General features: G+C 41.7%; 7 protein-coding genes and 1 non-coding gene across 8 annotated transcripts; 3 read left to right on the top strand and 5 right to left on the bottom strand.

Moving 5' to 3' along the window:
* Window positions 1–1869: 1869 nt before the first annotated feature.
* ATC70_007784 (uncharacterized protein) lies at window positions 1870–5574 on the bottom strand (the record flags this gene model as incomplete). The annotated part of the gene is made up of 1 exon (XM_064827041.1): window positions 1870–5574. The coding sequence occupies one exon, from the start codon at window positions 5572–5574 to the stop codon at window positions 1870–1872; it is 3705 nt and encodes a 1234-aa protein (XP_064676098.1).
* A 197-nt stretch (window positions 5575–5771) lies between these two features.
* On the bottom strand, window positions 5772–7265 carry ATC70_007783 (uncharacterized protein; the record flags this gene model as incomplete). The annotated part of the gene is made up of 1 exon (XM_064827040.1): window positions 5772–7265. One exon carries the CDS (start codon window positions 7263–7265, stop codon window positions 5772–5774), a length of 1494 nt encoding a protein of 497 aa, XP_064676097.1.
* Window positions 7266–7840: 575 nt separating this feature from the next.
* ATC70_007782 (uncharacterized protein) lies at window positions 7841–12110 on the bottom strand (the record flags this gene model as incomplete). Its single annotated transcript, XM_064827039.1, has 6 exons — window positions 7841–8188; window positions 8249–9334; window positions 9387–10181; window positions 10240–10489; window positions 10546–11320; window positions 11381–12110. The coding sequence occupies 6 exons, from the start codon at window positions 12108–12110 to the stop codon at window positions 7841–7843; spliced, it is 3984 nt and encodes a 1327-aa protein (XP_064676096.1).
* A 340-nt stretch (window positions 12111–12450) lies between these two features.
* On the bottom strand, window positions 12451–16591 carry ATC70_007781 (uncharacterized protein; the record flags this gene model as incomplete). The annotated part of the gene is made up of 17 exons (XM_064827038.1): window positions 12451–12547; window positions 12607–12878; window positions 12944–13120; window positions 13181–13309; window positions 13363–13443; window positions 13495–13927; window positions 13989–14128; window positions 14177–14308; window positions 14369–14458; window positions 14513–14619; window positions 14689–14787; window positions 14850–14956; window positions 15009–15157; window positions 15216–15335; window positions 15426–15530; window positions 15591–15741; window positions 15801–16591. The coding sequence occupies 17 exons, from the start codon at window positions 16589–16591 to the stop codon at window positions 12451–12453; spliced, it is 3180 nt and encodes a 1059-aa protein (XP_064676095.1).
* A 169-nt stretch (window positions 16592–16760) lies between these two features.
* On the top strand, window positions 16761–18257 carry ATC70_007780 (uncharacterized protein; the record flags this gene model as incomplete). The annotated part of the gene is made up of 5 exons (XM_064827037.1): window positions 16761–16982; window positions 17044–17166; window positions 17222–17309; window positions 17365–17461; window positions 17513–18257. 5 exons carry the CDS (start codon window positions 16761–16763, stop codon window positions 18255–18257), a joined length of 1275 nt encoding a protein of 424 aa, XP_064676094.1.
* Window positions 18258–21776: 3519 nt separating this feature from the next.
* ATC70_007779 lies at window positions 21777–21850 on the bottom strand. The gene has a single exon. It is a non-coding gene; the product is annotated as a tRNA-Val (tRNA).
* Window positions 21851–22584: 734 nt separating this feature from the next.
* On the top strand, window positions 22585–24024 carry ATC70_007778 (uncharacterized protein; the record flags this gene model as incomplete). Its single annotated transcript, XM_064827036.1, has 1 exon — window positions 22585–24024. One exon carries the CDS (start codon window positions 22585–22587, stop codon window positions 24022–24024), a length of 1440 nt encoding a protein of 479 aa, XP_064676093.1.
* Window positions 24025–25325: 1301 nt separating this feature from the next.
* On the top strand, window positions 25326–26165 carry ATC70_007777 (uncharacterized protein; the record flags this gene model as incomplete). The annotated part of the gene is made up of 1 exon (XM_064827035.1): window positions 25326–26165. One exon carries the CDS (start codon window positions 25326–25328, stop codon window positions 26163–26165), a length of 840 nt encoding a protein of 279 aa, XP_064676092.1.
* Between the last annotated feature and the right edge of the window lie 116 nt (window positions 26166–26281).

Here is a 26281-nt window from a genome sequence, read left to right as displayed (position 1 = left end):
TCGCTACAACACGAAGAAAAATGTTACCGATTCTAGGTATTGCTACATGGAAATATTCTCAAGAGATAGAAAAATAGTAGAGATATTCGCAGAGGCGTTGGCTCTTCATGGTCTTGAAAGTACGTTGGTTTCTACAATTGAACCAAATAACGGGGTAAACAACATGTTTATGTGGAATGATGCTGATCTGAATAGCGTCGCTCTTGATTGCTTGAATTGTTTTCATAAGGATACAATACGTCCAAAGCTCAAATAGCTATAAAAAAAAAAAAAAAAAAAAAAAAAAAAAAAGTTCCTTACAAGCCCTCGTCACTTGATATCTCTTCGTATCAACGGTGTAAACACCCTGTCCTACTTCCAATACCTTGGAGAATCCATAAATAATTCCCACTATTGTTTATTTCGACATTAAGTTTGCACAAAAGGATTTTCGAACAAACGCTCAATTGATAACGCCACAAACAGGGATTTTATTCACTGGACTTAATTAGAATTAACGTGATTCTGCTTTTTCGTGGTTTGGAAACAATTCAGGATACTAGACGCGTCAAACTTTCGATTATTCTTTACAGATGACGCGAATAGAAACCGTATAAAAAAGCACAATTAGTGATTTTTTTGAAACAACCAATTCAAGTGTTGAATAAGTCAAACATAAGCATTCAAGAAACAAATTTTAGCGACTACATCGTCCGCTGCAGAGACATATTGTACAACAAGCAGTAAATCCAAGATTACAAGCTTCTGACTCAGGTAATCTCTCTGAGATGCTTAATGGCTGGGAGGTTCTAATCGGATCTTTTCGTAGTTCTTGTACTTCTGTCCCCTCTATAATGTGGAGCTAATGCGATACAGCTTATCGATAAACAATACAAGAAGTTGGCTTGACTTTTTGTTTAGGTCTGTGATAGAGACATTAATGCCGCTTGTAATATGGGGCGTGTATTATATATACGAGTGTGTATGCTTCGGGTGGTTTTCTGACCTACGCTTCGCTTCGGTGAAAACCAACCTGCACAGCGGCAGCTCGCGCTACTGATTGCCCTTGCGTATCTTATCAAAATACTATTACTTTCATATTGGCCCTCCACTTACACATGAAACCCCTTCATATTATCTATGGATCTGACTCTTATGTGATGCTCTACATCCATATACACGTAGCTATTTCATATACGGGCAAGTATCATACAGATGTTATCCCTTTTTAGTCAAGAGTGTGCCTAATACAGCAAAATCTGAGTGCATTTGAGATGCGTTTTCTGGCGTTCAAAGCCGTTTTATATCGTCAGAATAGCACCAAACAATTGCTCTCATCTGGCAGCTACTTATTACCACTATTGCTCAACTTTTTGGGAATCAAAAAAACATGGCCAAAATTCGACCAAAAAGCATGAGGGGTACTTCATGGTTTTCATTGAAAATCAAACAATCGCTTTCTTCACCTTGATAATGAAGACTTTTATTATGGTATGTATTACATCAAAATGTTTCTATCAATCAAACGTAACCCCTGAAACCATCTTTGTGGGACCTTGCTATGTAAAATTTTGACTTTTTGGCCAGAAACCTCTTTTTATATTTTCATGAATTACTCAATAAGTTTATTAAAAAAATCTATAATACTTGGTACCATTGGATGCGCCTTGAAAAGCGCTCCAAGAAAGCTTAAAGAAGCAGAGAATGATCATCATATTTTATATAGTCGGATCTGCTAAAATAGTTCAATCGAGTCGAATTTTTTTTTTTTATTTGTAAGTATGAAGATTTATTGGTTAAGATAAACTCATAAAAGATATTTGGATAAAATATAAAAGGGGAGCAGGTGTAATGTAAAGTGACCTGTCCTGAAAGGCAAAGAAAACAAAATTAGCTTAACAAGTTAAGAGAGGATATTCTACGCAAGTTGGTCATGGCACGGTCCATTACGGACTGATTGTCAAAACCAACGCTATCATAATGATCACGCCATTTGGCGCGCCAAATAGCTGTGATAACACAGGTTACGGCTTCAAACGTGGACACCTTGAGGGATGAATCCAAGAGGCAGTACGAGGAGAGGTCCAGGGAGAGGACATCCGTAGCAACTTGGCTCATATCAAGTGGCCCAAGAGGCACAAAAAGCAGGGCAAAGTAATTTATCCAAATGTCCCAATTGGCAGGGCAAGTAAAGAGCATGTGAGTGGCAGTCTCACGGTAGCCACAATACACGCAAAGATCATCTGGCAGCTTGAAGATCTTGTACACATTGACTTTGGAAGAGACCTTATTATGAATCAACCGGAACCAAAGATTACGAGCTGCACTGGGCATTTTCGTTTGAAGAAAAGAGGCCACGGTGAGTCGGTTTACATCTACCCGAGGGTTGGTTATTGGAGGGTGATCGCGCATGTACATTGCACGAAGCTCGGTATTAGACATGGACAGAATCGTAATACCTTGGTAGGAGAGCTTGTGACAATAGTAGGGCGACAGATCAACACCTCCACCGGTGACAAGTAATGGCTCAGGACCAGCAGGATTGGCAAGAAGAATGGGGCAAAGGGAAGACACAAAGTGGATGGTGTTGGAGCGTACAGCCGCGACCATTCTAGAGAGAAGGCCGGGGCTGGAGCAGGCAGCTCTTGCTTTGAACACCAAGGCCTCAGGGAGACGACTTTGTTCGAGGAAGACACGGGCAGGCAATTGACGGAACTGTTTGTGATACAGAAGACTGGGATCGGTAGTTGCCGGATCAAAGAGCACTGTCATAGGCAACTGTAACAACGTATCCACCGACAAACCACAATCAGACCAAGACGCTTCAACAGCAAAGGCATCCACCGAGCGGAGGATTGGCAGCAAGCAGTGTTGGTGAGGCAATGAGGTTCCAAAACGCAGGTTACGGAACAGCAATGGCAGTTGAGGGTGGGCAGCCCCGTAGGTGACCTGTATGAACGCGCATAGCAGTTGCATGAGGAAAGCAGGAATGGGGCGAGAGACCTGATTATCCAAAAGCAAAGCGCGAACATAGCGTTGTTGCAAGATGTGCTGTTGCACCTTAATATCAATGACGCCTAGACCACCGACATGCTTTGGCAGGTATATGACGGATTTCTTCATGGTGGGTACAATCTTATGACAGACAAATTGGTACACCAAGGAAGAGATCTTTCGCTCAAAAGCGGTGGGCAGGGTAGTGACACGCAGCATGTGCCAAAAGCGAGCTAGGAACAACGAATTTACCATGTTTGCACGACCGTAGACAGAAATGCTTCTTGTACGATGTCTATCCAGGGAGGCTTGAAGCTTGAGGATAGTTCCTTTACAGAAGTCATCTCGCTGGGCTTTGCTGAACCATATAGGATATCCAAGGTACTTAATGTAAGATGGACTATCCGAGTCGTACCATTGAAACTGGAGCCGACTAGAGAGGCGAAACAAGTCAGGACGCACGCGGGACCTATCTCCAGCCAAAGGGAAGGCGATGGACTTGTGATAGTTGACCCGGGCATTAGACGCTCGACCATAGCATGAGATGTGGTCTTGAATGGCCTGCATTTCTGCACAATTATTGACGAGTACCAGCAGATCATCGGCATAAGCCAGCAATTTGACAGGAGCGGGCGCCACCAATTGCAGAGAAGACGACTTGACAGCAGCAGTGTGGATAGAGTATCCCTTGATTTTCTCATCGTTTAGAATAGCCAGCAGAAGAGGTTCCAGAGCAAAGTTAAAAAGCACAGGGGAGATGGAGTCGCCCTGGCGAAGCCCACGCTTTTGAGACACTGGATCCGTCATAAACCCATTCACATTAATCGCAATCTTGGTCTTAAAGAACAGATTACGAACACTGGTAATGAATGTAGAGGGGAAACCAAACTTCTGGAGCACCTTGCAAATATACTGTTCGTTTACATAATCGTAAGCCTTGGCACTGTCAATTGCAACACCAACAGCACGATTAGAATGTAATTGGGCGTCCTCCATGAGGAGTCGCAGAGCAAGACCGTGATCACCAATAAATCGTGTAGGCATGAAGCCTGCTTGATGTCCAGTGATGACCTTGTTGGCCGCTCCAATGACCCTTGAGTTCAAGATCCTAGTGAATACCTTGCAATCAGTGTTGATAAGTGAAATCGGACGCCAGTTTGCCAAGTTCCACAGATCACCCTTCTTAGGTAAGAGCACTATACACGTTTCCTGCCAAGAGGGTGGGAACACACCGAGATTGAGAGCGTCGTTGTATACAGCAAGCACGAGATCCTTGCAGTCAGGGTGAGCCAATATCAGACGAAGAATGGGATAAGGGAGTCCATCTCTGCCTGGGCTACTGACCTTGGGGCAACGGGTAGCAGATTTCAGAATATCATCCATGTCAATAGATGAGATAATGAATTCAGCATCGTCCACGGAAATTGTATTCTGGATACCTCTGAGCAACTTGTCCATAGAGTAACGATGAGTTGGCTCGGGAGAGTACAGCACATCATAGTAAGCATGAACCGCCTCCAGCTTATCCGCAGTGGTAGTACAGGGAACTTCTGTCGTTGGGTGAGTGATAGTGTCCATTGTCCGTTGAGCAAGACGCCTTTCACCCGTCTTCTTCAAGAAGCCGATCGAGTGTTCGTTGTTGTCTAGCCAAAGTCTACCCGCTTTGAGAGTAGCATTGAGGGCAATTTCATGTTCCAACTGAGCAATAGGTTTCTCAACCTTGGGGAGTTCCTGCTGCAATGCTTCCTGATCACCTTTTAACCGACGGATAAGCTGATTCCGAGAGCTTTGGAGATCCTTGAGACGCTGTTTCCTCCAGGAGGCACGGTTACTGCAGTAAGCTTTAGTCAATTTTCGGATGTAGCCCTTCAAACGGTCCCATTTGATCTGATTGCTATCTGAGGAGTTAGCAAGGATGGTCTGCATGAAGTGGCTGATACCAGAGTGGATCTTCTTCACATAGGACTTGTAGTGCACCAGGTTGGGGTTGGCCCGCCATAACCCTTTGCCCGTGTTGTTGAGTTGAAGACGCAGCTTGATGGTCAATAAAGCATGGTCAGTCCACACCGAAGAGACGTGCTCAACGTTATTGTCAAAGTAGAGTTCCTTCAGCTGGCGGCCTACCATGATGTAGTCAAGCGTTTTAATGACCTTGCCCCGTCGAAAGGTTGGAAGAGTTTCAAAGAGGGAGTCACTGTAGTTGTTGTTACAATCATGAAGGAAGGTATCCGTAAACAAGACAAATGCTGCTGGTCGTTTGGTGGGTGCGTTGTTGGGCAAACGAAGGTCGTATTGAAAGTTGAAATCGCCCGCCAAAATCAAACGCTCCAATATGTCACCGTATGAATCAAGAGACTTGATGTAGTTCATAAGGCTGTTGTAGAAAATGGCTCTGTTCTGAGATGAATCCGCAGGCGCATAGATGTTGAGCACATAGATGGGCAACAGGTCTGGTTCCGCGGGTATCGTCAATTTTGCAAATATAATTCTATCATCATCAGAAATGTGTATCTTCTCCATGTGAATATTTCTATTGAAGTTGAAGATGCCGCATTTCGATGTCCAAATACTTTGAACGGATTGAAATTTCAGGTCGAGCATTGCAATCCTGTCGTCAAAGTTGAGAGAGGGTATGTTGGTTTCCTGGCAAGCAAAAACATCTAAATCTTGCCCCCTTAAGTATCGAATGAAGGAATCTGAGGATTGAGGATTGTTGACTTTGAGTAGATATCGACAATTCAGAGATCCAAATTTGATATTTAAGGATTTCCTATAATTATTATGATTACTCATAATAATTATTGACGTGATGAGGGGTTGGTAGAAGCCTTCTTCTTCGAAGCCGTTCCACCGTGACGAGGGCGTGATGCCTTGTCCTTGTTGTCCTTGTGCAATTGCTTGGCCTTGCGACGTTGAAGCCTGAGCTGGCGCCTCATCTTCTGGAGAACCTCATCCAGAGGTATAGAGCTGCTTGCCGCCTCCTTGGCCGCTTCCTCCATGTTGATATCGCTATCATCGACGTCGTCGTCACCATCCATCTCATCATTAAGATCATCTTCCGGAGTGTCGCCTTGTTGCTCCTGAATAACCGTTGAACTCTCTTGTTCAGAATCACCCGCTTCAACCGCCTTGGTGAGCTCCTCCCCAGTGTCAGCGACGTCCTTTCCATCCTCATCACTAGATGGAATGGGTGCTGTCTCTTCAACAGTGGAAGAGGATTCCGTGGTATTGGAATTGGTGATGGTTGATTCTTGAGAAGATGCTGGGATGATATCTGTAATGAAGGGTTTAGTAACCTTCGACTTGTCAGAAGTACTCACATCTGCCTTAGCAGGTGTAAGTACTGCAGGCGCTGCCTCCTTGTCAGTAGCCTTCGACTGATGTGGTGATGTGTGTGTTGTGTTCAACTTGGCAGCCTTCTTGCGTTGATTCCACCATGCGCCCGGACATGTGGCTTGTAAGTGATTAGGGCTACTGCAGATATGACAGTGCTTCACTCGTTGACTCATGACAGGACAGTTGCCAAAGACATGATCAGTGACATGACAACGACTACAGGTAGGCTTCATACCAGTGTAGGTAATCTTGAGAGTTTCACCAGATTCCCAAGAGTTAATTTGAGGTACCAGAGGTGCATACTCTTTACCAGGAATGAGATTCAAAGTGACGAAACCTCTACCAGTAAAGAAGTGCCCATGCACAGTATGGAGCAGACCCATCTCCAAGATTTCTCCATATTTACCAAAAATTGTTGACATTGCATCCTTCAGCGTCTCCTCGTCTTCATAAGGTAGATTGCTTACACTAACCCGAACAATGGTAGCGTCCTTAGGATAGGTACGGCTGACAATGACTTGCTTTCCTTCATAGGTAAACTCTTTCTTCAGGGCGGCCTCCCTGGCTTCAGCAGTGCGAAAATTGATTTCAAAGTACTTGGTGGTTTGACTGACGTTACGGATGCGAAGACCCAAGGCATCCGGGAACTGACTACGAAGTACTATCGCAAGATCCTTGAAATTAACCTGCAATGCAAGGAATTGCTCGGTCGAGATGATCACAGAGCTCTTGTCCCTGGCGTGGAGGAATAGTTGTCCCCCCTCGGTGAGCTGGCCCAGCTCGTCAGAGTTGCGAGATGTCAGATCAAATGTGTCCCTGGTTTGATCCGACTTCAGGATTTGCGCATATGACCGCATAGGATCCTTTTGTTTGGTGGCGTTGTGGCGAGAATCCGTGGCTTTTCCACCTTTAGGATCTCGTCCTTTAGGCAATGTTTGTTTATCGGGAAGAGCCATGAATCGAGTCGAAAAACTTCAAAATTTGTCCAATTTGGAACAGACTATGAGTCTGGATATGAATTAATTTTGGCCTATGGTTAGGCTGGCAAACTCAATGCCTTTTCATCATCATGAAAGCAATACAGTAATAATAGATGCTATTGAAGCGTATGGAGAGTAGGTGGCAAATTACATAGTGCTATCATTAGTCATGCTATTCTTGTTGCATTCTATATTTAATAGCGCCAGTTTACCAAAACACATGTCAGATCAACTTCTTTTCTTTTTGCGGCTTTGAAAGTGTCTAGGGACTGAACATTTATTGTTATGATGATATAGGCGATCAGGCCACAATATCAACTCAAGACCTAGGGGTTTGAGACGTTCCTAATAAAAACTTGGTCAACATTACCATTAATAAACATACAAATTATCCTCTTTAGCAGCTATATGTTCTATAAGTTGGATTTAATTCTAAAATCTAATAATGAAAACGCTGTTCTTGCTATTCTATAGGGATATACTTTATTACGATAAATAGGTAGTTTTGCATGATTAGATATTAAGGAAAGGGAAATTGTATACAGGTTAATTTAATGAGCGTTGAGTGATTGTTGGCGCACCAAGTCGTAGTAGACGCCTTTCATCTCTAAGAGCTCCCAATGAGTACCTTGTTCAATGACACGACCGCCCTTCACGACACAGATGAGATCAGCACCTTGAATGGTGGAGAGACGATGAGCAATGGTAATTGTAGTACGGCCACCTTCTTCAAGAATGTTATCAATAGCATGTTGCACAAGTTTTTCACTTTCACTATCTAAAGCCGATGTAGCTTCGTCTAACAAAAGCACCTTGGGTTTGCGAATAAGTGCACGAGCGATGGCGACTCTTTGTTTTTGACCACCTGAGAGCTGACTGGCTTTATCACCTACTCTGGTCTGGTTATCGAATAAACGTTAGTAACAGCTTCCACACTCTTTCTAAATGCTTAAACTTACATCATAGCCGTTGGGTAAAGAGGAAATAAAGTTGTGAATGTTGGCAGATCTACAAGCAGCTTCAACTTCTTCTTGAGTAACTGTTTTCTCATCATCAACACCAAAACGGATATTTTCACCAATAGTCATATCAAACAAAGTGGGCTCTTGAGATACCAAAGCCATGTGGCTACGAAGGTTACCAAGAGAGTAGTTTTTGACGTTGTTATCATCCAAGCGAACAGAACCAGTAGCAGGATCATACCATCGTTGGAGCATACCAATAGTGGTAGATTTACCACAACCACTGGGGCCGACCAAAGCGATAGTTTGACCCGCCTTACCATGAAGGTTGAATTCACCATTGAAGATGCTGACATCGGGACGAGCAGGATAACGGAAAGTGATATCCTCGAAATCAATATCACCCTTGATTTGAGCACGAGTAGGTTCAATGCCTTCGAGCTCAGGATCAATGGCAGGTTGACGTTCGAGGACTTCGAAAGCAGCGATAGAGGAGTACTTGGCCTTGGCATAAGTAGTAGTGAAGACTGAGGCACGACCAACACCTTGAGCGGTAATCATGATGGACATCATACAGGTAAACATCTTGTCAAAGGGAAGTTGATGATGCCACATGAGTTGGACACCGGCATAAAAGGCAACAGCGTTGGTATAAAGAGTGATACCTTGTTGAAGAGCATAACCAATAGAAGACATATAAGCCTTACGTTGAGCAAGTTTATGAGGGCGATCAGTAGCCTTGTAGTACTTGTTTTCAAAATGTTCTTGCTTGTTGAGACCAGCAACAGTACGGATTTCCTTGATGGCTTCACCAGCAACTTCACCGCTTTGCTCATTGGCTTTCTTGGTGCTATCTTCGAAACCACGGTGGATCTTGGACTCGTAAAAGGTGGCAAATGCAATGAAAGGAGCCATACAGAGAATGATCAATGTCAACATCCAACTTTGAGAGAAAGCAATGGCTAAACCAGTGATCAAAGTAACGATGATTTGGGTCACATCACCCCATACTTTTGTAACTAATTCATTGACATTCTTTGAGTCAATGGCAAGCTTAGAGGTAAGAGCACCGAGAGAGTTATCCTAATATGCAATGTATAAGTATTTATAATTTTATGACAGCTAGCAGACTTACGTCTTCATCAAAGTAGCCGACTTCTTGACGCATGAAGGCACGGAAGATATCAGCACGGAGACGCTTAGTATAACGTTCACCAGCAACTTCAAACGAGATGACTTGAGTAGCAAATCCAATAAAGGCAGCAACACCGATAATAACAAACAAGAAAGAATAGAGATTAGTACCATCCATAGGGCCAGGAGGAGCCAAATTGGGATTGACGAGTTGAGAGATAACTTGAGCGAAAATGAGAGCGAAACAAGGGAAGACAGCACCAGCAATAGCAGCACCAGCAATACCAACAGCCAACAAGGGCCATTCAGGACGCATTTGCTTCAAAACCTTGTCAAGAGGCACCTTTTGCTTCATGGCAACCTTACGTTCATCTCTTTCCTTGCGAAGCTTGAGTTCATAAGCATCCACAGAGGCACGACTGGTGGTCTTGAACAAGTTGACAGTGGTATCCTTTTCATTGACCAAGGCATCCTCAGCACGTTGCTTCTCGGCAAGAAGTTCCAATTGTTCGCGCTTCAATAATTCTTCAGAATCAGCTTCTTCAACAGCATCACCCACTTGCTTGGTAGCAATCTCTTGCTTTCTGACCAAATCAGCATAAACACCGTTCAATTCCAAGAGATCATTGTGGTTGCCTTGTTCAATCAAGTCACCAGCTTGCATAACGACGATAAGATCAGCATTTCTAATGGTAGAGAGACGATGGGCAATGACAATGGTAGTACGATCAGCAGCAGCAGCATCCAATGCAGTTTGGACCAAACGTTCTGATTGGGTATCTAAAGCAGAAGTGGCCTAAAATGAAGTCTGTATTAGATTACAGCTCTGATTAGGAGCATGATTCAAATCTTACCTCATCCAACAAGAGAATAGAAGGGTTTTTGAGAATAGCACGGGCAATAGCGATTCTTTGCTTTTGACCACCAGACAACATACCACCGTGCTCACCAACGAGGGTTTCATAGCCATCAGGAAGCTCAGAGATGAAGGAATGACAGTTGGATTTCTTACAGGCAGCGACAATATCATCGTTGGTGATTTCTTCAGTGACGCCCATTAGCAAGTTTTGCTTGATGGTCATGTTGAAAAGGACAGGTTCTTGACTGTATAATTTTGTTAATGCACTGCAAGTCTAGGCTATCAATGATTCGCAACTTACCTCACAACACCAATTTGACTACGAAGCCATGCAACATTGTATTCCTTGAGATCCTTGCCATCAACAATGACCGAGCCTTCGATGGGATCATAGAAACGCTGCAAAAGTTGAACACTGGTGGATTTACCAGAACCTGATGGTCCCACAAATGCGACGGTCATACCTGGCTTGATCTTGAGATTGAGCTTCTTCAAAATGGTAATATCAGGACGAGTAGGGTAGCTGAACTTGACATCTTTAAATTCAATTTCACCAACAAACTTTTGGGGAGTAAGGCCACCTTGAGTATCAACATCAATAGAGGGAACACGATCCACAGTGCTGTAAATCTTGTAGGCAGCACCACAAGCACTGGAGACGGCAGACAAGTTGGGAGGCAATTGCAAGAGAGCAATGGCACCCATAATCATAGCGAAAAAGACAACGAGGACATCTTCACCAGCCATAAGTCCATCACGAGTCAGCTTGGAACCATACCAGAAGGAGAGACCATAGGTGGCAAACAAGATGAACATGAAGGAACCGAAGCCGAAACCAAGGATTTGGCCACGCTTGATACCAGTCTTCATGGCCTTGTCAAGTCTGGATTCATAGAGATCACCAAATCTCTTTTGGAGAGAGAAAGAGTAGACAGTACGGATACCAGCAAATACTTGTTCAGCAACGGAACCAGCATCGGCATAGGAATCTTGAGCCTTGAGAGTGTACTTTGTGATGTAGTAACCCATGGCACCACCAGCACCAGCCATCAAAGGAAGTGTAGCGAGCATGACGACTAGCGGAAAACGCATAAATATACAGGGCACATCTTATAATGGATCCTTCAACAACTTACCAGCTAATCTCCAGCCCTTGACAAAGGCAACGACAAAACCAGTGACAAATTGACCAACGCACATGACGAGGAGACCGAATTTCTCACTGATACCATCTTGGATCAATTGGGTATCGGTAGCCAATCGAGTGGTCAAAGAGCCTTCTTCGGCCTTATCGAACCAACCCATTTCTTGACGGAGAATGGCATGTACATAGAGAGAGCGAATACGACGCACTTGGTTTTCACCAGTGAGAACCCAGAAGCAGTTGGTGATGTAGGCGCCAACCAGGACACCAGTACCCATATAGACAAATGTAAGAATGAGGGGATGACTGTCTCTGGCCAATTGCTCGTAGTTTTGAGAGGCCATTGCAGCACCAATGGTACCCATGAACTGACCGAAAATGATGATGGAGACGGGCTGCATCGCACCGATACCAGCTGAAATGACACAGGCACAGAGAATCATCAAGATTTCAATCTTTGTAGCGAATCTAAACAGTTTGTAAATAGGAACGGCAGGCTGCTTTTCCTTCTTTTCCTTCTTCTTCTTCTTCTTGTTCTTGTCATCCGCTTCTTCGTGAACGGATTCAATCTGTTGGGCAGGAATGGCTGCAATTTCCTCCATGAGCAGCTTCTCGTCTGTGTGTGAGGGAGGGGTGTGTGTTGAATTGTTGCTATTTCGTTTCTCTGTATTCATTGTCTGACTTGTTGAGGACGATCTCGACGATATGCTTTGATCTGTCATTTTGAAATAAACAAAGACAAGGAGAGAGAAAAAAAAAAGAAATTTGATGTATACAGTGGTATTTATATTAGAACAAATGTTGCACGAATGTAGCACAATGCAATAGAAGCAAACTTCGGTGGAATAGATAGACCGTGCTGTCCGAGCCAATAACTCGCCATCCTCCCTGATGGAAACGCTTTCACGTTTCTAATTTTGAGTTTGAACCCAATAAAATTCGGCACCTGCTCCACACTTCCTACTCCCCGTATCCCTAAAATTTGACTCAAAAAGAAAATAAACTTTTTCCGTTTCCAAAACGGATTCCATGTGATTCACTCTTGAATGCGTCATGGCAGGTTTATTGCTGCTCTTGTTGCTGCTGCATAATAGAATTTAAAAGAGCAATGTCATTTTCTAGCGTCGTCTTTTCCAATTGTATCATTGTGAGCCGGGATCTAGTTTGACGTAGCTGATGAGACACAGTATAAAACAAGAAAATGCTTGATATACTCACTCGTTCTTTGCCTTGACTGCTTCAGGCACCGACTTGAAATAGCCTGGCTGTCGCTTCTTGGCCTCCAGTTTGTCTAGATCAACATTCAGCTTGTTTAATTTCTTGGTCAATTGTGCATGCTTGTTTTGAATCACTGTGTCTAATTCGATCCCCTTTGCTGCGGCACCCTCTAGCTGGGCTTTCATCACATTGGACGAAGGCACCAGGATCTTGAGCTTGTCGTTGATCACCTTGGTTGTATATTGGGCGTCTTGATCTCCTGTCGATGAGGCCTAATGCCCAAAGTTGTTGTTTTTAGCAAGCACATAGATATCAGATCCAGTTGCATGTGTATTACCTCAATGCGCAGATCAGACGCTTTGACAAAATGCTTGATCTCGTTGATATACAGCGACAATGGTCCATTTAGTATGGCATCATCATCGCACACAATTGTAAAGGGCAACTCTTTGGCAACACTGATTTGGTGACCTTGTCTTAGTGACCTCGATGCGTGGATGATGGATAGAATCACCTATCAGAAAGATTAAAAAAAAAGAAAATCATACCAAAATGGCTATATTAATCCTATTACTTTAAAGTGATCCTCTACTTGCTTGTCGTAAAAGGATGAGAACTGTGTTTGGTTTGGCCATGATTCTACCATCAAGGAAGGGGCATTGGAAGGGCTTTCTAGGGCCGATTTCATGTGTTGATATAGTTCCTATTGACACCGATTAGATAGCGTGTTTGTTTGTTTATGCGCTGTTTACTTACCTCTGTAACAAATGGCATAAACGGATGTGCCAAACGCAAAGACGTATCCATACACGCATGAAGAATCCTCAACGTAGCATTCTATTACAGTTAGTGTTTTTGTTTGAACCTCCGGAATTCGGCGCCTATTACCTTTTCTTGAGCATCTAAATCAGATCTATTCAAGGCCGATTTAGAAAATTCAACATAGACATCGCAAACGTCTTCCACGATAAATCTTCTCAGGGCGTCTGTCGACTCAAATAAGCGACTCGTCTCAAACCCCTTTTGGCAGGCTTCAATGGTGTTGGCCATGCGCGATAGAATGTATCGATTTACCAATGATGTGCTCTTGAGATCCACATCCCGTAACGTCAAATCCAGGTCAGGCTGCTGTAAGCGAGGCAGACCAAACTTGAACAGGTTCCATAGCTTGTTGCAAAAGTGCGATGTTTGAACAACATTGGATATATCCAGATTAATTTGTCTCGATTGCTGTGTGTATTGGACAAGTGCAAATCTCAATGAGTCGGTACCACAAGGTGGGATTCCGTTTGGAAATTCTTTTTCAAGATTACGAGTACTCCTAAATATATACTGTCAGCATTGATTTGCGCCAATTTCGGTCTGTAAATGTGGATACGCACGTTCCGATTTCTTTTTCTGGGAGATTTGTGTGCAACAGGTTGTCCTTCATGTCCTGTAAACTGATTCCTTCAATCACATGAAGCGGATCAATGACATTACCTAATGATTTCGACATTTTACGACCTTGGGCATCGCGTACCTACCATGGTATTAGTGCGCTTCTTTGCTCATCTCTCATCCGCCTTACCATGCCGTGCAAAAAGATGGTCTCAAAGGGTATTTGATGATCTGAAAAGTGATTTGCCAACATGGCCATCCGTGCGACCCAAAAGAATAGGATATCAAAACCCGTTTCCATCACTTGAATGGGATAGCGATTCTATAAGTAATCTCTTTTTAGAGCTCCCTCCTCATCTGTTGACATGGCAACCGCACTTACTGGAATCGATTCACCTTGTCTGCCCTTCCAACCCAAGGCAGATAAGGGCAGCAAACCAGAAGAAAACCACGTATCAAGTACATCATCATCCTAGTTGCTAATCTAAGTAGGCACACATAACGTCGAATGACTAAAAATACATACCTTGATAAGCTCAAATGAGGTATTCTGTGGGTATCCCTCTTTTTCGAGTAGTTCCACAGCCTTGATATTTGCTTTTATTTTGTCAGACCCCACAACCCACATTTCACCTGTTCAATTAAATAGGCCGTTTCGGGCCGTGTTAATATAAATTACCATAAACTGGATGCTTGTATTACCTTGATCTGGACGAAGGTTGCCATGGATCTTGATCTGATAGGCTGGAATTTCATGGCCCCACCATAATTGCCGAGAAATACACCAATCTTGTATGTTATCTGTCAGACGGCGTTAATATTCTGCCTCCCCTCCCCTTAACGCGACTAGGCTACTTTTGTACCTAACCATCTGTACCAGTCTTGAACGAACTGTTCAGGCACAATCTTCATTTGATTATTCTCTACTTGCTTTTTCGAAATGGCAGCGAGTTCCTTGCACTTGATGTACCTATACTTGATATGTGAGTGCATCGTACGACACGATGAATAATATAATGTACCATTGTGGTTGTAATAACGGTTCGATCACATCGCCCGATCTTGAACAAACAGCGATACGCATAACGTGATTGTCATTTCTACCTTTGTAGCTGCCCAATTCACTTAGCTTTTGGATGATGGTGTCGCGCACTTCAAACCGATCTTGCCCCTGATATTAAAATAGAATTAGTGGGCAGGTTTGCATGGACGCCGTTATCAGACCTTACAACGAGCTCTGCCAATCCACAGTTGTCGTTGAGTTTTCCCAATTTATCAAAGATGCTTTCAATAGGAAGTTGATGACGACGAGCACAAGCATAGTCATTGGGATCATGTGCTGGTGTTATCTATCGTGGATATATGTAAGCAACCGCCAATGAACGCAAAAAAAAAAAAAAAAAAAAAAAAAAAAAAAAAAAAAAAAAAACGTCAGGTACCTTGACTACACCAGTTCCGAATTCCATATCAACCAGCTGTTCATCACAGACAATGGGGATCTCTTTTTTGAGGATGGGATGATACACGGACTTTCCATGCAAACTCTACAGCAACATTGTTGTCAAATCACATGATACGCATCTCCAGTGTCCACGTCTTCATACCTTGTATCTGTTATCGTTAGGATGGATAGCAACTGCACAGTCCCCCAACATGGTCTCGATACGAGTTGTAGACACCGTCAATTCCTGGATGCCATCTACTTTGGGATCAACCACCTTGTACGAAAAGTCGTGTAAAACACCAAATTCCACACTAAATGCAACCACTTCATTAAAAGCATGTCCTATACTACAACAACAACGGAGACTTACGGCTTTGATCTACCAGGCAACGAAATCAGAGTTCTTCCTGTTACATCTTTGTAGTCTACTTCGATATCTGATATCACAGTTTCCAAAGCACAGCACCAATTCACCAGTCGTGTATCACGGTAGATCAATCCGTCATTATGCAACCTCATAAATGCATTTTCCACAGCCTCGTATCTGCTCTTGTCCATCGTAAAGAACTCGCTATCCCAGTCTAATGAGGCACCCATACGTCTCATTTGGTGCAAAATGTGGTTACCGTATTTTTCTTTCCATTTCCAAATCTCTTTCACAAATGCTTCTCTGCCCATATCATGACGGGTGAGTCCTCTTTCCTTCATGATCATCTTTTCAACTACTGATTGTGTTCCAATGCCTGCATGATCTGTGCCAGGGATCCACTTTACGTCGTAACCGCTCATGCGTTTCCATCGTATAATGGCATCTTGAACACTGAATGTCAAAGCATGGCCAATATGCAGCGATCCAGTGACATTAGGTGGTGGTGTAATCATGGTGAACGGCTGCTTTTTTGCCACCTCAGATTCATTGTGAGTTGCGAGAAAGTCTGTACTGCTTGCTTTGAATAAGCCTTGCGAGTTCCACCACTCGTACCATCCTGCTTCCACTGCTTTTGCATCATAACTGGCTACAAACTCTTTTTTAGGCTTGGGTAATTGGGTGCTGGTGGTTGCCATCAATCGAATGACATGTTGGCTGTGTTTTTTGACTAGCAATCTACTCGAATGTGATACATGGCGTATTCTGGTGAATCGAGCTCCATAATTAAGCATAGTATCTACAGGTTGTACCGAAAAAAGAAAGCCCTGGAAGTGTAGAAGGCTTTTTTTTTTGACATGGGAACTGAAATAGGGTTGGATTTAAATGTCCGGAGGCAATGGTGGGATATCCAGAATCTAAATTTATGCTGCTCTTTTGGTGCCTTTTCCTTTCATCCAAGCCATGGTATATCAAACAGCAACTCCCGAGTCATTTCTCGATGACTATCGAACACAAATGAAGGTCAAATTGGTCAAGGAGATGGTAGGAAAGAAGCTGGATCAACTTCGCACGCCTAGTCTTGTCATCAACAAGTCCATCTTGCAAAGAAACTGCCAAAAATTGAGTAAAATTACAACTGGATTGAAAAATACTCGCATCAGAGTGCATGTAAAGACACACAAGGTATCTGAATAGCGCTACATCACGTATTGAGCGACACGTTATGACTAATTCCTTTGTGTAGTCTGTGGAAGGTGCTCGTATTCAACTGGAAAATGCTCAAACGGATGCTATCGTCGTCTCGACTCTACCTGAAGCCTACGCCATGATCAATTCTGATTTGACTTCGAGTGGATTGTTAAAGCAGGTTGGGGTTTCTGCTAGCAAATAGTTTTTTCTGGAAGCTCATCCCACATCATTAGGTCTTGGTGGGATTTCCCATCACTGCAGATAAATTTGATGCCATTTTTGACCTTGCAAACAGAGTTGATGTATTTCAAATATTTATTGGTAAGAGTTGATACCATGCAATGCTTATGGTTAGTGTATACCAATATTTTTATAGACAATTTGGCTACACTGGAGGCATTAGAGGAATACTGCAAGTCAACTGGATCTCAGAGAAAAATCAATGCCTTTTTAAAAGTAGATTGTGGCTATGGGTAATCATTAGCGCTGCATCGTCTTCATCATTATAACTAACAATCAAACAGACGAGCAGGCGTCCCTATCAACAATGAAAAGACACTTTTACTCGCAAAACGCCTGTCTGGCTCACCTCATGTTGTATTCACTGGTATATACACACATGCTGGTCATTCTTATTCATCCCAAAGCTCTGATGAATCATTGGAGTACCTCAAAAACGAATGCGATGTCGCTCGTCAATTCAAAGACTACTTTGTCAGCAATGGTGTCCCTATCGACTATGTTTCCATTGGTGCCACACCTACTGTTAAAGCCATCACGGCTTTTATGGATCATTTAGACATGGATTACATTTTGAGAGACATTAATGAAGTGCACGCAGGCGCATTCGCCTTCTTGGACAGACAACAAGTAGCTACCGGCTTAGGAACCTACCGTGACATTGCTATTTCGGTTGCTTGCCGTATTGCCAGTGTTTATGAAGAGAGAAAGAGCGTGTTGATTGATGGCGGTGCCTTGGCTTTTTCAAAGGATACTGCACCTCAAGGTGGATTTGGTTATGTCATTGATCCATGTGCCAAAGGCGATGTTGAAATACTGGCTTCTTTGACCAAAGTATCGCAAGAGCATGGTATCTTGCAGCATTTGGATGAAACTACTTTGTCGAGACCAGAATTACGAATTGGAGAGCTTGTTCGTGTCATTCCCAATCACTGCTGTTTGGCTGCTGCTTGTCATTTGTATTATTTGATAATTGAAGATGACAGCGATGTTGTTGTAGATGTTTGGGTACCTGTCAGAGGATGGTAAAAAATGAATAAAAGATTTACCAAGCTCTAGAGACACCATTTTTTGAGCGTAGTACCTGTGTAGATCATGATGATAATTTACTGTTTATCCTTGTTTGAATAAGGCTTGACTTACTGAACATTTCACTCTTTCAATTATACTTCAACACGCCAACCACATCTGACTCCTTACTTATTATACAATTGTGCGTAAGCGTAATCAATCGCAACAAATTTCCAACCTGCACCATCAGCAATTACACTGATTTGTGATCATGCATTAAATACCTCCAGTTCACTTTTTTGATCTAAATCTCATACCGTCTACGTCTATTATGCCAAATTCAAATACATAAAAATTGATTTATCAGAAATAAATTATTTATAAAAAAAGAGTATGAAATTAATCAGGTAAAGAATATCGTTTATTACATTGAAAATAAGAGGGTTTATATACTATTCGAATTAAGGGATTTTATGTGAGGATAAGGCATTAGATGGGTTGATTTGGGTGATAGGATAACAGATCCAATCTATTATCCTGAACATGCCATGATATGGATCGTAACTGAATCCTGTTTCATGTCAAAGTTTATGATCTGATGTGATCGGTGCTTGAACTGCTTGTTTCTACGCATTTGGAGATCCGGTTTAGAAATGATACATCAAAAATAATGATACACTGCATCTTAAAACACAAGCCTACAAATTGCGCTTTTATGAACAGTGCACCGAGACAATGCATTCATATTTTTGCTGTGCACTTTTTTAAGACTTACGCTAAGCAGGGTTAATTCAGACTAATGAAGAACATGTGAATCAAACACGACATGGCTAATAAATAATGCATATCCATACTGAAGCATCTCTAAATGGTCACTTCAATGAGAAGAACGCAACTTCAAATATTTCGAACCCCGATTTTGGAGTTTCCGATTGGTTTGAAACCCCGGTTTTGCCCTCTAAACGATGGTGCAATTGAAATTTGCGTAGGTAGCATGGTTGTTGAGAAAAGCGTGATTGTTGTGCCAGAAGGGCTACAACTGTCTATAAAGATTAAGGTATTCTTGATGGGTAGATATGTCTGTGTTGTGCAACAACATGGACAAGCTATGATAATTGAAGTGCATCTCAGCTATCTAAATACTGAGGTTCACCAAATGTGATAAGCGTTGTACAAGGTAAATTGCTACTACTTTGGCATTCAGAACTTAGTATAAATAGAATAACTCTTGTCTTCATCAATAAATCTTTAGTTTTTGTGTCTGATCTTATTCAAATAAGTCGTTTCTTGTTTTTATAATATCGAACATTTTTTATAAGCTACAAATAATAATCCTTTTATTCTTTGTGCTTAACAAGGGCAATGTGGATGAGTAATGATGGAAAATAGTCAAAATGTACGATTTTCAAAGAGCCGTACCGCTTGATTTTACTAAGTGAACGAGAGCTTCAAACTTAATAGCTTCTGTTTCTTTTTCAATTTTCTATAAGATGGTAGGGTTATTATAGGTAAGTAAAAAAAAAGTTGAATATCCCCTGCTTGTAGCTCATAAAACATATGATTTTGAGCAAATTTATAAAGGGAACGTACATTTGTTATTTAAAACCCTTATATTATAGTGGATCTGACGTAGAGCTATCGAATGGTCTTTGTTTTGCGCGAATCCAATGAGTATTTGTCGAGATATGGTCAAAAAAAGAGTATCATGTAAAATCATGGATTTTTCTTCAAAATCTGCCTGTGGTAGCAAGCGAAAAAATCGGGCAATCTTTTTTTGGTCAGGACAATGCTGTCAATATTTCATGATAGAGTCATGCCAGAGCTTCAAGCAATAGCTCATTTGATAGGAAATTTTCTAGTCTACAATGCTTAGTACTGCTTAACAAAATGTTTTGATGACAAATACAGATTAATCTTTTGAAAACAGTCAAAAAATTGCAAGGACAATCGTATCAAATATCAGGTGAACAATGTACCGCAGAGACTTAAAACAAATATCATTGTATTCTCCTTTGAATTTTCTACAAGCTTTATATACGTTTGAAGGGGTGTTTACTATCAAGAAACGCGTAATTTTAAGGTTGATAGCTTTTGGAATCCCATGGATCATCATTCAGAACAATAGAAATTGAATCTCCGTGGAGCTTTCACATGTGTACACCACACATGTATGCATTTGACCAAGCATTTTAAAAATCGGAGCGTACGAAAAGGACCATATTAACTTGTCGGTTTTAAGTTATCAATAGATACCTGACATGTTGAAGAATCTTGTTGTCAAGACTAGACAACTGTAGCTTGCTTTATTAAAGAATGATAATTTTTCCAATTTAAAGTATGCATACCTCTCTGCTTAAATTACCATGTTTATTGTTTCGTAAATGTAATTTTTCTAGTATCAAATTTCCATCTAAAAATGTCTATATAGGTAAACTGGTTAATAACATGGTTACTGTAATGAAATAGCCACCCAAACGCAACTTATTTGAAAACCAAAGTTCATCAAATAGCACTCATTCAAATTTATGCTATTTGGATCTATTAATGAAAGCGCTCAAATGTACATCAAAAACCCATTTAAAAATACTAAAGTAAAGATACACGCTTATATCGCACATCGTGTGAATGAATCACTCCTGATCACAGTGTATTCAATCACACCCATGATGGTCGTAATAGGTGATGGTATCTTTATCCAAATAGAATTAAATCAATAACAAGCATATTCAAATATGACAACTATGCCCTGCTGCCATAGTTGCACAATATCCCAGATAAAGGATTCCATGCTTCAATAACAAACATCACACTTTAAACCATCAAGGTTACATTAAATCATGCTATGACGATAGCTCACCCAAGCCCATCAAGGTTACTCAAATCGACCCTTATGGCCAGTGCTCCTGCATTGATTACCACTTTAAATCAAACATCAACAACATTTGCCAGATATCGCAATAGCAGCACCTATTGCTCTCTATCATCACTAATCCTACAAGCCAGATGCAAATGTATAAATACTCTTCTTTTTTTACTCAATTCCAGGATCTTCAGTTCATTTTATACACAAAATAAAATACAGTTGATTTCTATTGTATTTTACCTTTGCTTTATTTTTTTTTTGTGAAATCTATTTAAACCTAATTTCACTGCAGTTACGAAAAAGAAATAATGTATTACAATAAAGTCAAGATAAATAATGTTTATCATTTGGAAATAAAATTCATCTTGTCACTGACTAAAAGGCTCGGTACAAGGCTTCTATGTATCTGACATTTAGTAAAGTGTTGTGTGTATAGATATAGTTTAAGAGTAGACTTAGATAAATGTATATAAAAGAATAAAATTGAGATAAAAGATGATCTTTATTGCTTTGCAAAGTGGTTTGATATGTATACTAAATTAAAAAGTTACACACAAAGTCTGTGTGTACCTGACAAATGATCAGAAGAAACAAAATGGAATAACAGAAAGGTTGTTGGGTATCAGAAAGTCTCTTTTCGAAAGACGTTATTAATAGCAGTAACTGCAAAAAAATGATTTCTGCCAGACTTGAACTGGCGGCCTTCTGCGTGTTAAGCAGATGTGATAACCGACTACACCAAGAAACCACTTTCTTTTGTGTCAGATGCTAATACGTAGAGGTAGTATATGCAATCTGAGATCTGATCGAGATATAAATGGAAGTAGATATAGAGAGTGTGCAGGAAGATGTTATAGCCTTTTAGTTGAATGGATAAAAAGGTGCTTTATTAATATTATATTTGAACATTGATTTTATCCAATATAGTTTGTGTAATGTTGTGCGCTATCCAGGTTAATCGCTGTTTAATGTTCCTGGTAGCTGGCGCTCTAGGTTTAAACCTGCGCTTCTTATTCTTGTTTGTGTTTAGTCTGTCAATGATATCCTGCAGATCTAAATCACTGTCAGAATACCCTTCAACCCTGACACTTTCGCTTCTCCATCACTTTTATTAGGGCAAATCTTTTTTCCGCAAGGATAAACGTTCTCCCGAGATACACGTGACAGTTACAGAAGACCTTTACAAGTACACACATACAAACAATAGCACCAACAATTAGCAAACCCATAGCAAACAAAGCGAACAGCTCAACAGCACCTACCTTTGAATTTCTCCCTCAAACAGAAGTCTTCAAGTCCACAACTCCTGCAGCAAAGTCGCACGACGAATTAGACCATCCAGTCTCAACTGAACCGCCCACCGGCACCACCTCGCTCGATCCATTTACTCAGGACACCCTAACTGACAACCCAGTTACCAAATCCTGCAAGCGTAAACACAGCCTAACCACTACGGATAGCTTACCATCGAAAGTTATCAAAATGAGAAACCCAAAGGACAAAATCCCTGAAAAGGACATCTTGAAAAAGAGAATCACAACCACAACAACCACCCCCAGCTCGGTTAAGAAATCAGCAAGTGGTACGTCACTGTTGCCCAAACCAACTGCACGTAACACAGCAACCGACAAGCTGCAACGCACGGTCGAGGAAGCAAACAACAATGCAGGTCAACCAATGCAGGAAGATCAGCATAGCACTCCTTCTGTCAACGATGATCCAGCACCATCTGCGACAGCACTCGACAATACTGGTGCACCTTTGGTCAGCCAGATGTCTTTCTCCCCTTCTGCCAACACGCCAGAGTGGGTGTTTCATTTCCAGAGGGAATTCAGAGCTCACGAGCAACGCATTGCCTCCTTGGAGTACGCTATGACCGAAATAGACAGACTCAAGTCTGAACTGGATGCCACGAAAACTGAATTAGCTTCAGCAAATGCTCAGGTTGCCTCTCTCCAAAAGCAACTCTTGGTGCGCACTGACTCTGGCAGCAATGCCTCTCAGTATGCGTCGCTCCCTCCAACAATCCAGGCCACTAATGGTCGTGCTCCATCTCTTTCACCAGCAGAGTTTCCAGCTTTGCCTGCTAACAACACCAAGTCTGCCTCTTCTTCCCCAAAGAACGCTACCTCATATCAACCTGTCAAAAAACGTAAGAAGGAGTCAATCAAATCTATCTTGCGCATGTTTGAAGCACCCCGTGTTGTAGATCCTTCCATCTTGGAGGATCCTCAATACCGTTACTTCCACTTCGCTTGTAAGTATCGCAAGAAGCTCGCCAAGTATCGTAGTCAGCTACGTCGTCTCAGTCTTGACACTGGACGCATCTTGGATATCCACTACCCTGCCAAGGGTATTGTTGCTCTCTTGATCCACCAGGAATACTCAACTGACTTCCTTGCAACGCTGGCCAAGCACAAACTTGAGCCTATCACCGACTTCGATCAATTTGCTGCTGCAAATCTGAACGATCCTGCTCTCCTCACTCTGGATGATGCTGCTCGTGCTGCTAAAGCCAGAGAGCTTCAACAAGCCCGTCTCGCTCGTGGTATTCAACATGCCCGCCAGTACTTGCGTTCTGCCATTGCTCGTGATTTTCAAAAGCAAGGCTTCCTATCTAGTGAACAAGTGGAGACCATCCTCCGTGGTGGATCCATCTCTACCTATGTGAATACTGACATGGACACCCAAGGTTTTGAATCCGCCTCCCTCTCTTCTTCTTTACCGCCACCCTCACCTGCTCCTCCTGCTCTCACCCTAACCACTTGGAATGCCAATGGTCTTGTCCGTCAAACCGTCAATACTGTTACTGACTATCTAAGTAATTCTTCTCTCATTTTCATCACTGAAACATGGGTGCTCCCTCCGTTACGATTCCCCACAACATGGCAGCAGTTCCATACTGTGGAATTTGAGGCTTGATAGACTAAAATTTACGGAAAAAAAAGAATAAAAAAAAAAACAGTAATGTCAACTTGATAAAGGTATGTTTTATTATCAAACTGACAGGTGTAAAGTAAACTCAAGTCTCTCTACTGGCCAGGTAGATGATCCTTCTTATATACTATAACAATGGATAAAAGTTCTATTAATTAGATTGACAAATAAGTCAACTCAGATCAACTAATGTCTAATCATGCTAAAAGACAACTCCAGCAAGCTAATCATGATTTAGCTTTGCCTGGACGAATAATTAGACTCCCATCCTAAGTACCCTGATCTATCCTTTCCATAAGGATAATTAATATCGATCTAGTAGCATGTATCCGATAGGTACAGTCTTCTTAGTCTATATTAATAGTACATATCTGAGTGTATATCGCTAAGCATACATCTTTAGCATGTATCTGGATATATGGCATGTCTATAGCATATCGTATGCATGTCTATAGCATGTCTCATATATAGTACAAGTCTGTAGTACATAAAGTATCTGTAGCTAGTATCACGGATATAAGCATGTGTCTTATAGCGTGGATCATGAAGTGCACATCTGAAGCAACAAGCTCATATTGCATTAATCTTGGTGCCTATCTAGATATGGTAAACATCCGTAGTCAATGTCGGAATACAAGTATAAGTCTATAGTGCCATCCATGTCCGTGGTGCCATCTATAGCCTATATCTTATATACTGTAGGGGGAAAAACTGTCCCGTTCGTTCAAATAATCTTGACTTTTACCCAGTATATTGCCAAAACTCAGAAAACAAAGCTACCCCATACTGCGTTCGATAGAACAGCTTATAGGAATCACAGCAACGTAAAAACCTTATGGCTGGACTATATTTTAATTCCAGTATAACCAGCTAAAGTGAGACGTGGCAAAAATGTTAGGTGGGTAATTCTAGATGATATAGAATGGCTGATATCTTTACTTCAAATAGACGTATTGAAGAAATCTAAAAAACTACTCGCGGTATGCTCAGGATATCTAATATCCCAGGAGCACTCTAAAAGTATAAGAGAAGCTAGTTTCTTCATGTTTTTTCTTTATTTCTTTGCTTTCTTATTTTTTTTCAAAACTTTCATTTTGCCTGCTCGTTTCACACAAGATTTGCGCAACATTCTCCAATCTTTGCTCCAACGTGGTCTTTCGCTCTCAAAGATAAAGAATTTGTATCCAGGAGTGGGTAACTCTACTCTTACAAGGCTCAGAAAACTATATTGCCCTGACCCAGCTAGACCTCTTGGCGGAAGACCGAAAAAACTTGGTGCTAAAACTATGTCCCTAGTGTCAAGAGGACTTCGATCAGGTGCTTTAGATAATCCCCGAGCAGCACAAGAAATTTTAAGATCGATGGGCCATGATATGTCAATTAATGGCATCCGCAAGTCATTGAGACGAAATGGACTTAAATCTCGTAGAAAAGTAAAGACCAATTTTGTTAGCAAGACAAACAAGCGGCTTCGATTGGCGTGGGCTAAAAAGCATAGGCATCTTACTATTGCTGATTGGCGTCGTTGGGTGTTTTCGGATGAAACAAGAATAAATCTTTGGGGCTCAGATGGTAATTCTTTTTACTGGACGAATGGTGGCCGAATCATGCAGTCGTATCAAGTCAAGTCTCAGTTGCAGGGAAATGACGGTGGGGTCATGTTCTGGAGTTATATAACAACGGAGGGGCCTGGTTATGGTACTACCATTATTGAAGACGCAATAAACTCGGGCTTGTATGTCGATATTTTGAAGACATCATTGGTCGACACTCTTGAGCACTTTGGGAAGGCACCGTCTGATGTGCAATTCCAACAAGGCAGGGCAACACCGCATACCTCAGGCACTACTAAGCAATGGTTCACCGACAATGGGTTCAACCCAGACGAAATTATGGATTGGCCACCCCAAAGTCCCAATCTTAATCCCATTGAACATGTCTGGCATCTCCTAAAGCTTCGTCTTAATAAGTATCCCAATAGGCCCTCTACAAAAGAAGAATTAGAGCGGCGTATTAACATTCAGTGGTACAAAACAACAGAAAAAGTGTGCCAGAAATATATTGATAGTATGCCTGCCCGAATCAAGGCTGCCATCAAGAGCAAAGGTGGTTCAACTCACTATTAATGATTTTATAATAAAATGTACATTTTTCTATATTTATTTTTTAACCAATAAAATCATTGGATTTTAGTTTTTGAAAACGTTATAATTATGTATAGATAGCACTGCTTTCTCTCATT

This window comes from Mucor velutinosus, assembly GCF_035048745.1.
Source record: "Mucor velutinosus strain NIH1002 chromosome Unknown tig00001553, whole genome shotgun sequence".
Lineage (NCBI taxonomy): Eukaryota > Fungi > Mucoromycota > Mucoromycetes > Mucorales > Mucoraceae > Mucor > Mucor velutinosus.
This window is presented reverse-complemented; position numbering and strand designations above follow the sequence as displayed.